This window comes from Crocodylus porosus, unplaced genomic scaffold, assembly GCF_001723895.1.
Source record: "Crocodylus porosus isolate Cpor-Errol unplaced genomic scaffold, CroPor_comp1, whole genome shotgun sequence".
NCBI classification, from domain to species: Eukaryota; Metazoa; Chordata; order Crocodylia; family Crocodylidae; genus Crocodylus; species Crocodylus porosus.
Window position 1 is genome coordinate 76,138,105 of NW_017728886.1, and position 11,353 is coordinate 76,149,457.

General features: G+C 39.0%; 1 protein-coding gene across 1 annotated transcript in view; it reads right to left on the minus strand.

The window, feature by feature from the left end:
• Positions 1-2,099: 2,099 nt before the first annotated feature.
• MRPL3 (mitochondrial ribosomal protein L3) overlaps positions 2,100-11,353 on the minus strand; it is a 57,519-nt gene continuing 48,265 nt past the window's right edge. The window contains 1 exon segment of the mRNA XM_019533882.1: positions 2,100-3,473. Within this exon segment, the coding sequence (XP_019389427.1) occupies positions 3,330-3,473 (144 nt within the window). The 3' untranslated portion in view covers positions 2,100-3,329.

Consider the following 11,353-nt stretch of genomic DNA (forward strand, 5'->3'; position numbering starts at 1 on the left):
CAGCAGGGGAAAATTTACCCCTGGACAAATCACACATTAAAATGCATGGCCTGCTAGTTTGTGCATGGCTACCAGGCTGTGACTTACTCAAGGCGTTCATGCCTTACACTTATCTTGCTTTCCCTAAAGTTTAATGAACCTGAAAACTGATTTAAGTGGATCCACAAAGGTGTTTGATCTGGTTTAGTCAATCAGCTTAAAACACATCTTTTCTAAACTGGGGAAACACTCATAGATTAAGCCTTTGATTCTGGAGCACAATTCTGCAGCAAGTGCTGAATTCTGTAACAAATTCTGGAGCCACGGAATAGCGAGGGCCTTGGTATACAGTGCATGACTATGTGGGCAATTTTTCCACTAAGTTTTTAATCACCTTGGGAAGCATCATCAAGTATTAGGTACTCTCCAATTTGACAAATCAGAGACTCCACCTCTCTGAAGAGTTTATAACCTAATATTTTTGCAATTCATGAATAAGCATTTGCCCTGCAAGTTCATCAAATATTGTGGTATAACTAAGCTAAGAGAATATGCTTGTCCAGTGCTGAACAGTGGAAACCAAGCAAATGGATTAAGCCAGTTTTAGCAACCCCAAAGTGATATTCCAATATAAAGCATTCTCTCTAGGGCATGAGTACCAGATCCAAAACCCAGTACTATATCATCTGGTCTATGGGACTCCCCATGAGCTGTGACCCTGTATGGTAGATTCGGCATGCAGGGCGACATGAGGCCCAATCCCAACACACAGGATGGGACGGGGCAGCACTGGGCCTTGGAGTCTAATCCCAGCACAAAGGGCTACGTAAAGACAGCGCAGGGCCCAATCCTGGCACGTGGGGCCAGGCAGAGGTGGTGTAGCCTCCGAAGCCTGATTCCACCATGAGGGACTGACCGAGGGAAGTGTGTAGCTTAATTGTGGCACGTGGGGCCAGATAGCATCAGCATGACGCCCCAAGGCCCAATCCCAGTGGGCAAAAGGGGTGCAGGCTCTGATCTTGTTGGGCAAAAGTGGACATAACCCAGGGCCTGATCCTAGTGGGCAGACCAGCCTTGTGCTGCTCAACTGGCCTGCAGGGCCAAAAGCTTGGGCACCATGGATATATAGAAACATCTTCCTATCATTCCAGCACACCAGTGTAAGATGAGAGTAGGTCAACAGACAACCGGTATTGTACCCCTGTATTTGAAGGAATGCAACATCATTAAAATGTGCATTCAATGATCAGCTGTAGTGTTATGTTGCACAGACCTAGAGTTAGTTTCTAGTGGATCATCTTTTCCATTGTATATACATGGAAGTTGGGCAGAGGTTGAGGGAGCAGAAGGAAATCTTCAAATTGATTACTACTTCAAGGCACCTGCATCTTAGATCTTTTAATTCATGTTTTTTTCAGACCTAATCTTTAATATAGATCTGGCCTATAATCTATAATCCTATAATCAAGATTTGCTCAATTCTATGTTTAAACAGGACTTCTGTAAAATACATTAATAACCATAATTCTGTATTTCAGAGTATGTGTTATACATCTTATAGCTTAGGAAGAATTAAAAAAAATAATATTTTTTTTATATTGAATTTTATGCCAATCAATCTAATAACATACATAATGTAATGGAGAAGGTAGACCAAGAGTTGCCACTTGCCTTTTCATAATACAAAACCAAGATGACCATCAATGATAACAATGCACAATATGCCTATGGAACTCATTGCCACAAGCAAGGCTGAGACTGGTGGCCTGTCAGGATTCAAACAGAACTGCATACATTGGTAAGATTACCCAGAGTTAGAAAAATAAATATTAAAAACCTTTGGAAGGGTTTGTTGTTTCCCAACGGCCTCTTAGAAAACACTTATCTACATGACAACTTTTGGTGAGTTTCCCACAAATCCACCCCTTTTCAGGCAAAAACCCCACAGAGATAGAGTTCCTCTTCCTAACAGAACAGTGGAAAGTGATAATTGATCTAATTAGCAACGTATCTTAAGAATAAAAATAAAATACTGAAAACAAAGGAAGTGGTTCTGTACAACACAGCTTGGGCTAAACTCTGATAATTTATTGTTTAAAAAAAAGATGATTCTTTTACGAAAATTGCTTTTTTCACATTCTATGCAAAAGCAATAAACATAACATTTTAAATTTTATAAAAACTTGTGCGGTTTTATAAAAATTATTGAGGGATCTATCCTCAGTCAAGCTGCATCTATGGATGTGTCTATATATCACCACTTTCTCCTGGACAGTTAAGATGCACTGAAATAAATGCTGATCACTTGTTCATAACGTACTTCCTAGGTACTAGCCTAAAAACACTGACTAACCTGACTTAATTTGCCAATGGGGAAAGGAAGTGTAGTAAGAAGAGACCTGTTTGGTGTCCCTAATTTGCTGTTGTAGATACATTTGCCAAGGCTTTTCAACAGTATGGGTATTACCAGCTCACATCCCTGTCAGCTGTGCTTTAATACTACCAGTAACATCTCTCCCAGTCTAGTATAATTCCTATGCATGTCTAATTTGTGTAAAATAATATAAGCTTTTGAATATCACACAACAAATACAAAATACAGTCAATGAATTTCATGGATAGGTGCAGATACAGGTAAGATAATTGTAAATGGGATGATATTTCACCTTTGTGAACCCTGTTACATATTACTGTTGCTCTAAACACACAGTATTAAAAAATATTTTCATGGGAGATGCAAATGAAACGAATAAAGACTATGTCACCACAACCACAACATCATTCTTAACTGTGATGAAACATTTTGAGAAGACAGATTGTTTTCCCCCCTCATACCCTGTTCCAATTTTTCATATTCATTTTTTGTGAAGTCTTAAATTTGTCTTTCCAATGAAAGCATGTGATAGTTAACACATTCTATTTTATGTTTTATCAAAATTAGTCAGTATACTTCCCATAGGAGAAAAATACAATTTAGTTCCATTGGATTGTTTCAACTTCAATCAGTTCATGTTATCCACTTGATCTCAAAAAACGGAGTTAAATTTAAATCTTGGCAGCTTGCAAAAGAAAATGTTGCAAAAGCTATTTTTTCTATGTGAAAGGTTAGGTCAGAAGTACAACCACTGCTTTGCAATCCATCCCTCAGATTCTTCTACTTAAGACCACCTTCTGTTTTAATACAGTTCTTGGACACGTGGTGGCAGATCTTCCTGCCTGACAAAAACATCAGCACTTGAAATATTCAGGTCATTTGGCTAGATTGTAATTCCTGCCTACTATTGCTCAGCACAGCAAAATTCACAGAAAAAAAACATGACACCTGCATGCTCCTGACAATGTCAATAGCACTAAGTATATGTGACAGATGCATCAGTAAACTGGAAAACATCCTCATCATACAAGTCTTCTGGTAGCTGCTCTTCTCCATCAGCAAAAAATGTGGGGAATGGAGGATTTTCGAGACAGTGAGTAGGCAGATTTGTATCTGTGATCTAGAGGGGGAACAAAATGGTTTAATAAATCAAATGGAAGATTCAAAAGACAGTAATGTATTCAAAACATAGGAAATCTTTTTTTCCCCTCATGCATGAGGAAAGCCACATTTATACTACATTATTTATGTAAAGAATTCCATGTCCAACCATCAGTTATAGTAACAGTACCATCAGTTCATGATAATTTTGTTCTGGATCCACTAGAGTTTTGAAAGAAAATCAGTATTTGCTCAGCTTTTAACCAGGTTGTGGGAGGAATCAGTCAACCTCCAAGAAACCAAAGCATGAAATTATACCCAAAACACACCAATTTAAGTCTCCAGAATCTGATTATTTTTTTTACTCCTATTAAGGCAAGAAAAACGTAGCATCACTGAAAGAAGCTCAGTTTTTTTATCCTATGCATGCATTTAAGTTTATAGTTAGTTACACATTTCCTATCACAGCCAGTTTTCTACACTGCACCTGTATATTTCTCCACACAGAAACAGGAGCTTTTTTTTCTCTTTTAAATAAGAAAATGTAAATTATAAAATGCAAAAGTATACAAGGGTGAAATTACTTTAAAAATAACTGGATCTCAAGTTGGTTGTGTACCTTTTATTTGAATTGTGCTTGTATTTATAATTTCAGAAACTCAAGTGCTAGATAGGTAGTTTGCCCCCCTCTACTTCTCTAGACAAACGGTTTTATACACAAAGTCAGTCACAGGCTTATTTTGTGCATTATGTTTAACACCAGGTAGTATTCTCCAGTACCCAAGGATTTTTGCAGGGAAACCGAAATGCTGGGCTGAGGCCTTATAAACATTACGAAACATTTCATTCACTAGATCTTCATGCTGGGTACAGAGCATGGTTGTTAACAAGATGGTCAACCCTTAATTAAAGACAACCACTAACAATTTTTCAAGAATCAGGAACAGAAAAATCCTAAGGTCTTTTATACTTACTAACAACTACGTCTGTTAATCCTTGTGAGAATTTATGGCAAATATCTGTGATCAAAACAAGCTTAGACTGGAATATTACTCCCGAAGTGCACACAAGTGCTGAAATGGATGCACTACAAGCAGTGCTATTGGATTCTATGCAGCTGATTAATGTAGGGAAATTTAAGCACATAGCAGGCTGCAGAATCAGAGCCTAGCCTTCAAAGCTTTACAAAACAGCGTTTTCCAAAAGCATTTTTTTTTTTTTTTAATACTGACCTCTCAATATGTGAAAAGATTTTAAATCTAGCCTCTGCAACATCAATCTCTGCAGAAAATTAGTACTGAGAATTATCAGTGAAAAGCAGATATATTCTTGCTGCTCGTGGGTTGGATGAGGCAGATGATAACGACTTGATATCTCTGGAGAAAAAGGAAGTACGAACTCAAGGGGAATGAAATCCCAGTTGAAGTCAAACTCCTCATTTCTATATTGCTGGGTTTTCTGGCATACAACGCGCCTTCAGATAAAACGCATGCCTTGCTTTTGGAAGGCAGCATGTAGGAAAACAGTCAGCTGTGACTGAGAAAACGGGAGGTACACGTGACATGTCCCAGCTGATTCATTCAGTCTTCTGAGATTCCACTCTTCCTGGACAGTGTCTCCAGGGGGGGTTACTCTTTGGCCATGTACAGGTGTTATGTTTCTGCCACTCCCAATAGAAAGAAAATGTTCATCAGGTTTCTCCCACATGAAAAATACCACCTGTTAAAATGAGATTTAAAAGCTGGCAGGGGCAGGAACTGAGGCAGGGCAGGTGCTTCTGGTCCTCATGGCTTTAAATGCTGTGCATACAGCCTGCCTGGGCAGCAGATACAACAATTTAAAAGGCATGGAGCTGGGAACTGGGGTTGGGGATACTGGCCCGGGCCTGTTTTCCCATGCCTCTGGCTTTAAATCACTCTGTATATAGTGGGCTGGCACGCATGGTAATATAAAAGCCAGAGTCTACCTAGTGACAGTTTTCTAAATGAAAGTCTTCCATATGCTAAGACTTAAGGCAAGATTTGTTTCTGAAGACAAAATGGCTCCAAAAACATGGAGACTGTGTTAGGTAGGCGTGGGATTGTGTACCAGATCTTTGTCATTTGTGCAGCAGACTCCATCTTTTCCAGCAGATGTTCACTGACTCTGTTCTCCAGCTCTATACAGTCTTCACTGTACGCTAACTTAGGCAGTTCCTCTGAGCTGACTATGATTTGCATTTTTCGATCCTAAGTCAAACAAAGTTTTGGTATACACAGGTTGACGTCAAAGGGAAAATATCATTGCTGCGAGGACTCCAACCACTGGTAAGTTCACAGGAAAATAAATCCAATAAACTAAAGAAATCCAGTGCCAGCTGAACTGCTGCGACTTTGCTCTCACTTTTAACTGCATTGCTGTACTTTCCTTCATTATAAGAAAACACACCGCACTCTTTAACTGAGGAATCCTATTCTAATCTTCTATTTGATTTCTGTCCAGTTAGGACCCTTTCTTGTCACATCACTTATGAGTGTACCTGTTTTTGGAGCAGAAACTGTGTTTTTATTTGTGGCAGACAAGGTTCTTTGGGTAAATCTGATCTCTTTTATTAGACCAACTCAAATACAGTAGTTGGAAAAATCCTTCTTTGCAAGCTTTCAGCTACAAACACCCGTCGTCAGGCTGAGAAAATGTCTGACTTTTTATTTGTGGTGCACTTAGAACATTTTGGGAAGTTTAGAGCAAATTTTTGTTGTTGTTACTTTAATTTAGACCTTGATGATATACTATTTTAGACTGTTTCATTTTGTGAACTCTCTCACATGTTTATGTCTTATGGACTGCTTGGAATGCCTAAAAGTACAAGGAATGTAGATACTGGGGAACTACTTGTTTTACTTTGCTTTTTAATAATGTACAGTAATATTCAACTTTACCTTTCTTTAAATTACAATTATTTTTAAACCTCTCATCCTAGGACTTAGGAATAAAGCATCTGCCCTCACTGAAGGCAAACAGAGCATTAACTCATCTCTGTCCTGTGTTGGTTTACTTGAGTAAATCAAACAGGTCCATTTGGCTTCACTATTTTATCCCGCACATGAATGCCAAGTGGCATTTGGAAGACTGTTTCTTTGCGCATTCAGGAGGCCTCTTATGTACTGCAGAACATTTCAAAGAGGCCCACGTCCTTTGCAGCACAATTTAGGGACACAATTCCTCTTTATAAGACTCTCTTTGGATGGTTCCCAGGTTCCAGATGGACAAACTATATTTGATGTAACAATCATTTTCTTTTGATACTGCCAAAGATGGTACTCCTCTTGTGTCCTTTCAGGATTTTACATTCAGCTCTTTCAACAATCGTGGGTTGACTGAGCAAGTTTTCCTATTGATGTCATGGCAAAGGCTATTATATCAATGCCCAACATGGAGAGGAAAAAAACCCCAACAAACCAAAAAACCATGCCCTGTTTCCTTTTTCAGTTTAGAAGGCAAAGGTGGCTGTTACCACTTGGTATGAACAACTGAAAGGGGAACTTCATTTAAAGTAAATCTGATTAACTGTTAGAAAACAGTGCAATTACTGTTTCTTAGGAGGCCTACCAAACTGTTCCCTTGGTAATTATGAAGGGCAGCACACAGAAGGTTGTGAATACTGTATTACCGCAGGGCAAGAAAACACAGGGTGGACAACCCCCACCAGAGGAATCAGCATACTGCAGCAATTGCACACAACTGTGGCTCAGTAGTTGGCAGAGTGCCCACAACCTACACAAGGGTTAGGCAGAACTAACCTTGGCAGTAGCCTTATAATAAAGGTGGCGAGTACCTAAAGCACGTATCTTTCCTCAGAAACAGCAATGCTAAACCTCGCCAGTAACACGTTTCAAAACAGAAAGACCAAAATATCTGAACCTGGGGAGAACAACAGTACAAACTACAGTCTTTGATGCAGGGGTCTCAAATTTCAACTCTATGCTGTATCTTACTGTGTTATAATGGATTGGTTTGCATAACCGTTTTAATTTACATATGGAGTTAAACAAAAGCATTGTTTTGTCTATTATTTAGTTTAAGCTGGTGATGCTTAACCTTTCCCCTTACCCTGAAGGGGGCCGTGTTTTAAATTCAGAAATGGTCCAAGGGCCACAGAGAAAAAGCATTACAGTTCTGTACTTTGGCATATCCTAACATCAATATTTTAAGTAACATTGGAAAGGAAAACACGTTTTTAGTAATTTTAGGCTTATTAAATGCAAATGGGAAACTTCGGTATTCATAGTATTATTTTATATTTTATTAAATGAATTAAAAGCTGCGCAAAACCTGCAGCTCCAGCCAGAGCCCATGTTGCCATGTCAGCGAGACCAGAGTCTTCACAGAGCTCCAAAGTCCGGCACTGATACCTGGGCCCTTTTCCCTGCCGCTGAACTCAGCTGTGGGAGCGGAGAGGAGGAGGGTAGGGGGAGGCGAACAGCAGCCATGTTCATGTCCTACGCTCTGGAGTTGCGTGAAAGCTGTTTTCACTAGCATGTCAGTGTGGATGAGTGTGCAGCTGCCCTTCATACCTTCCTTTCCCCTCCATCTCTCAATTCAACTGGAAGGGAAAGGCGGGGAAGAGTGGAAGGAGTGCTCACTTATGCTGATGAAGGCCAGAGGTTGAACACCCCGACTTATGCTGTATTTAATTCTTTCCCAGGCCTGTGCACCTAAAAGCTTCTATACAGTTTGTACAATTAAAAGCACCAAAAAAAAAAAAGAAACAAACAAGCAACAAATCCTTGCTTCTTGCTGGAGCCTCACTACTGCAGCAACACTTCAACCTTACTATAAAATGCCAGTACACGCATTTGTACAAGATATACCATTACCACATTTTCTCATACAACTTGTCTTGGGAAGTCAAAAATGAAGAAGAGATTTTTCCAGAATCGTGGCTGAATGCAAGCCTCATGGAGCAGGAATGTAGTCTTCTCTTCAGCATCACTCCCTTTCTCCCTGGGGGTGAAGCTTTAACTCTGTAACAGCCACCAACAAAATGGCAGCAGCTTTTGGCAATGAAACTAGTACCCCATACCTCCATTCCAGCACAAAAATGGCCTTAAAGCATGCATCCCCAAAAGCCAAATCGGGAGGGCTAATTTTTGGGATGAGTGTGTGGTATGTGAGTAAATACAGTACATAAATATATTTACTACTAATATTCTACTATCCAATCTTTTGATGCAGCTGTTCTCAGTGTAATGCATCTAAAAATCCAAGTGCTTGAGACACCTTTGTATTTTTCAAAGGTGCAGTTAGATTGGATTCTTACATCATACAACTAACTTGCTATAGTGGACAGAGTTGTTCATTTTACCTCCATTTAACCACCTCTCTCTTAAACAACATCTCTCTTTGGAAAAATACTGTTCTCCAAGACTGAATGTTATTGGACCTCCAAGGGAGAGAATACAACACAATACTCCACCTACATAGTTTCATTAAGTTCCAATATTTCAAGTAGTTTATCATTATCACTGTGCAATTTTTAATCCTGTTCTATAACAGTAACATAATCAACTGCTAAAGTTCTGTTGACTTTCACCATCCAAATAAGAGTTGGATGACATAACTTAGTTTACAAGTGGCATACTGTGTCATAATGCATATCTTGTTTTGTTGGACTACTACATTATGTTGTTTGCATATTGTTTTTTATTAAAGAGCAGCTCAAACACTACATCACAAAGCTGAAATTGGTTTTGGTCACAATTTTGTCATTCAGTCTGTGAAGCAAAGTTAATTGACCTTGCATACACTCAATAAACTGTGCATATACATTATTCAAATACTGACAATATAAGTGACAGTATAAACAAATACAATCCAATTTCAGAAATCTATCAGCATAAGACACTGATACAAGTCTGTCACCCATTTCCAGTTTGACTGTCACAGCTCCCATTTGCACCTCAACAGGGCTACAGGCTGTGTCTGTGATAGCAAATGCAGCAGCAAAATGCAAATTATTGCATTTTTTTTTTTTTAAGGACTGCAAACTAGGTCTGACATTTTTGCTTCATCCACAAACTAATAAGGAAAGACAGGGAGAGTGACATGACTGATAGCACCCTTTAGAATATAGAAAGAAAGTTGTAAAATTGTAAAGTGCTACAGCTTTCCCTTTCTATGAAGGGAATATTTAAAATGTGCTAATTTTCCTTTTACTGGAATGCACACACTAAATCTCAGGATCCACAACATGGCACCACATGAGAATTATGAAGAAATGGTTCACATTTTTCATGCATATAAAAAGACAAGCACTAATTTATTAATTGTCACCTATTTAATAACATTAACGTTAGGTTAAAGCCACTCTGTTCTAAAAGGGAAAGAATTGAGCAAACATTTTACAAGTAAATGCATTGCACTGTTCAATTCCTCGTCCAAGATAAAAATAGCTATACTTACCAGGTAAATATAAATAAAATATGAATTAAATTTTGAGGATTTTTTGAAGCCAAGATAGAACATGACTTATTTATTCAGGAAAACTGACATGATACCTTATCAACAAGACCAAACTTAAGAACTTCTATGTAAACATCTAATCTTACAATATCACATACAAAAGAAAATTATTTATGCAAAACCAAATAGATAATAACTTAAATGCAGTGAATTTGAATTTTTTTAGGTCTAACAAGAATACAGTCATGTCTTTGTCTCACTAAAACGATGGCAAAATGGCAACTGATTTAACCAGCTCCGAGTTTTATTCCATAACTCAGTAAGAATTTGGGAGGTGTTCACTTGGGTTTTATATTATTTCTAGTTATTAAGAATATTGTATGGCATTCATTAAAAAAATATTCATGGCAATACAATGATCCAAAGCTAGGCTGCATTGACAATTCCATGCCTGATGGGCATAAAATAAAATTCCTCATGTTATAATAAAGACATTGGTTACAACTTTATAGTTAGGAATAAGTTCCATTTTGCCTTCTGAAAAAGACAGTACAACTTTTCTAAACATGTAGCATCTCTCTCTGAACAGAGAATGATTTTTCTAAGAATTTACAAATCAATCTGTGTTGTAGTTGGGTTGGAGCACAGTTATAGATGTAATGGTTGAGGAAATGTTGAAAGACATAGCTTTCTTGTGATATCTTCTATTGGATCAACTATATAACAGAATAAATAAAATATGAAACCAATGTTAAACGTTACAGAACCAAAAACAAGTTTTCGTTTTTTAAATGTGCCATCAGATCACAGCTGATTTTTTAAAAATCAAACTTAAACAACTCAAAAGTAATCTGTAGGATCTACTTGGCAGAAAATTAAATACGATATTCCATGTCTCAACAGCATATGGCTCACGGGTGATATGAACTACCCTGACATCAACCGGGAGGAGCAGTCGGCCAGGTCTAGACACTCATGACGGTTACTGACATGCGTACAGGACCTACACCTCATGCAGGAGGTACTCGTCCCCGTACTGGATCTGGTGTTAGCCTCTGGGGACGACCTGGTGGGGGAGGTGCTAGAACAAGGGAGGCTAGGGGACAGTGATCATGAGATGATCCAGTTTGCTATTCAGAGAAAGGTGGGGAGGGTAACTAGAACAGCGCAAATGCCTGACTTTAGGAAAGCTAACTTCAATGTGCTCAGGGCAGTAGTCAGGGAGGCACTCGGAGCCCACGGGGTAGCTAGTATGGGGGTCCAGGAAAGGTGGTCCTTCCTCAAGGAGGCTATCCTTGGGGCGCAGCAGGATGCAATTCCTCTACGCAGGAAGGTGGGAAAAGGGTCCAAGAAACCTTCATAGCTGAGCGCAGATATCTAGGCTGGCCTGAGGGCAAAGAAAAAAGCGTACTGGCGGTGGAAGCAGGGGGCAGGGACAAAGGAGGAGTACACCTCCCT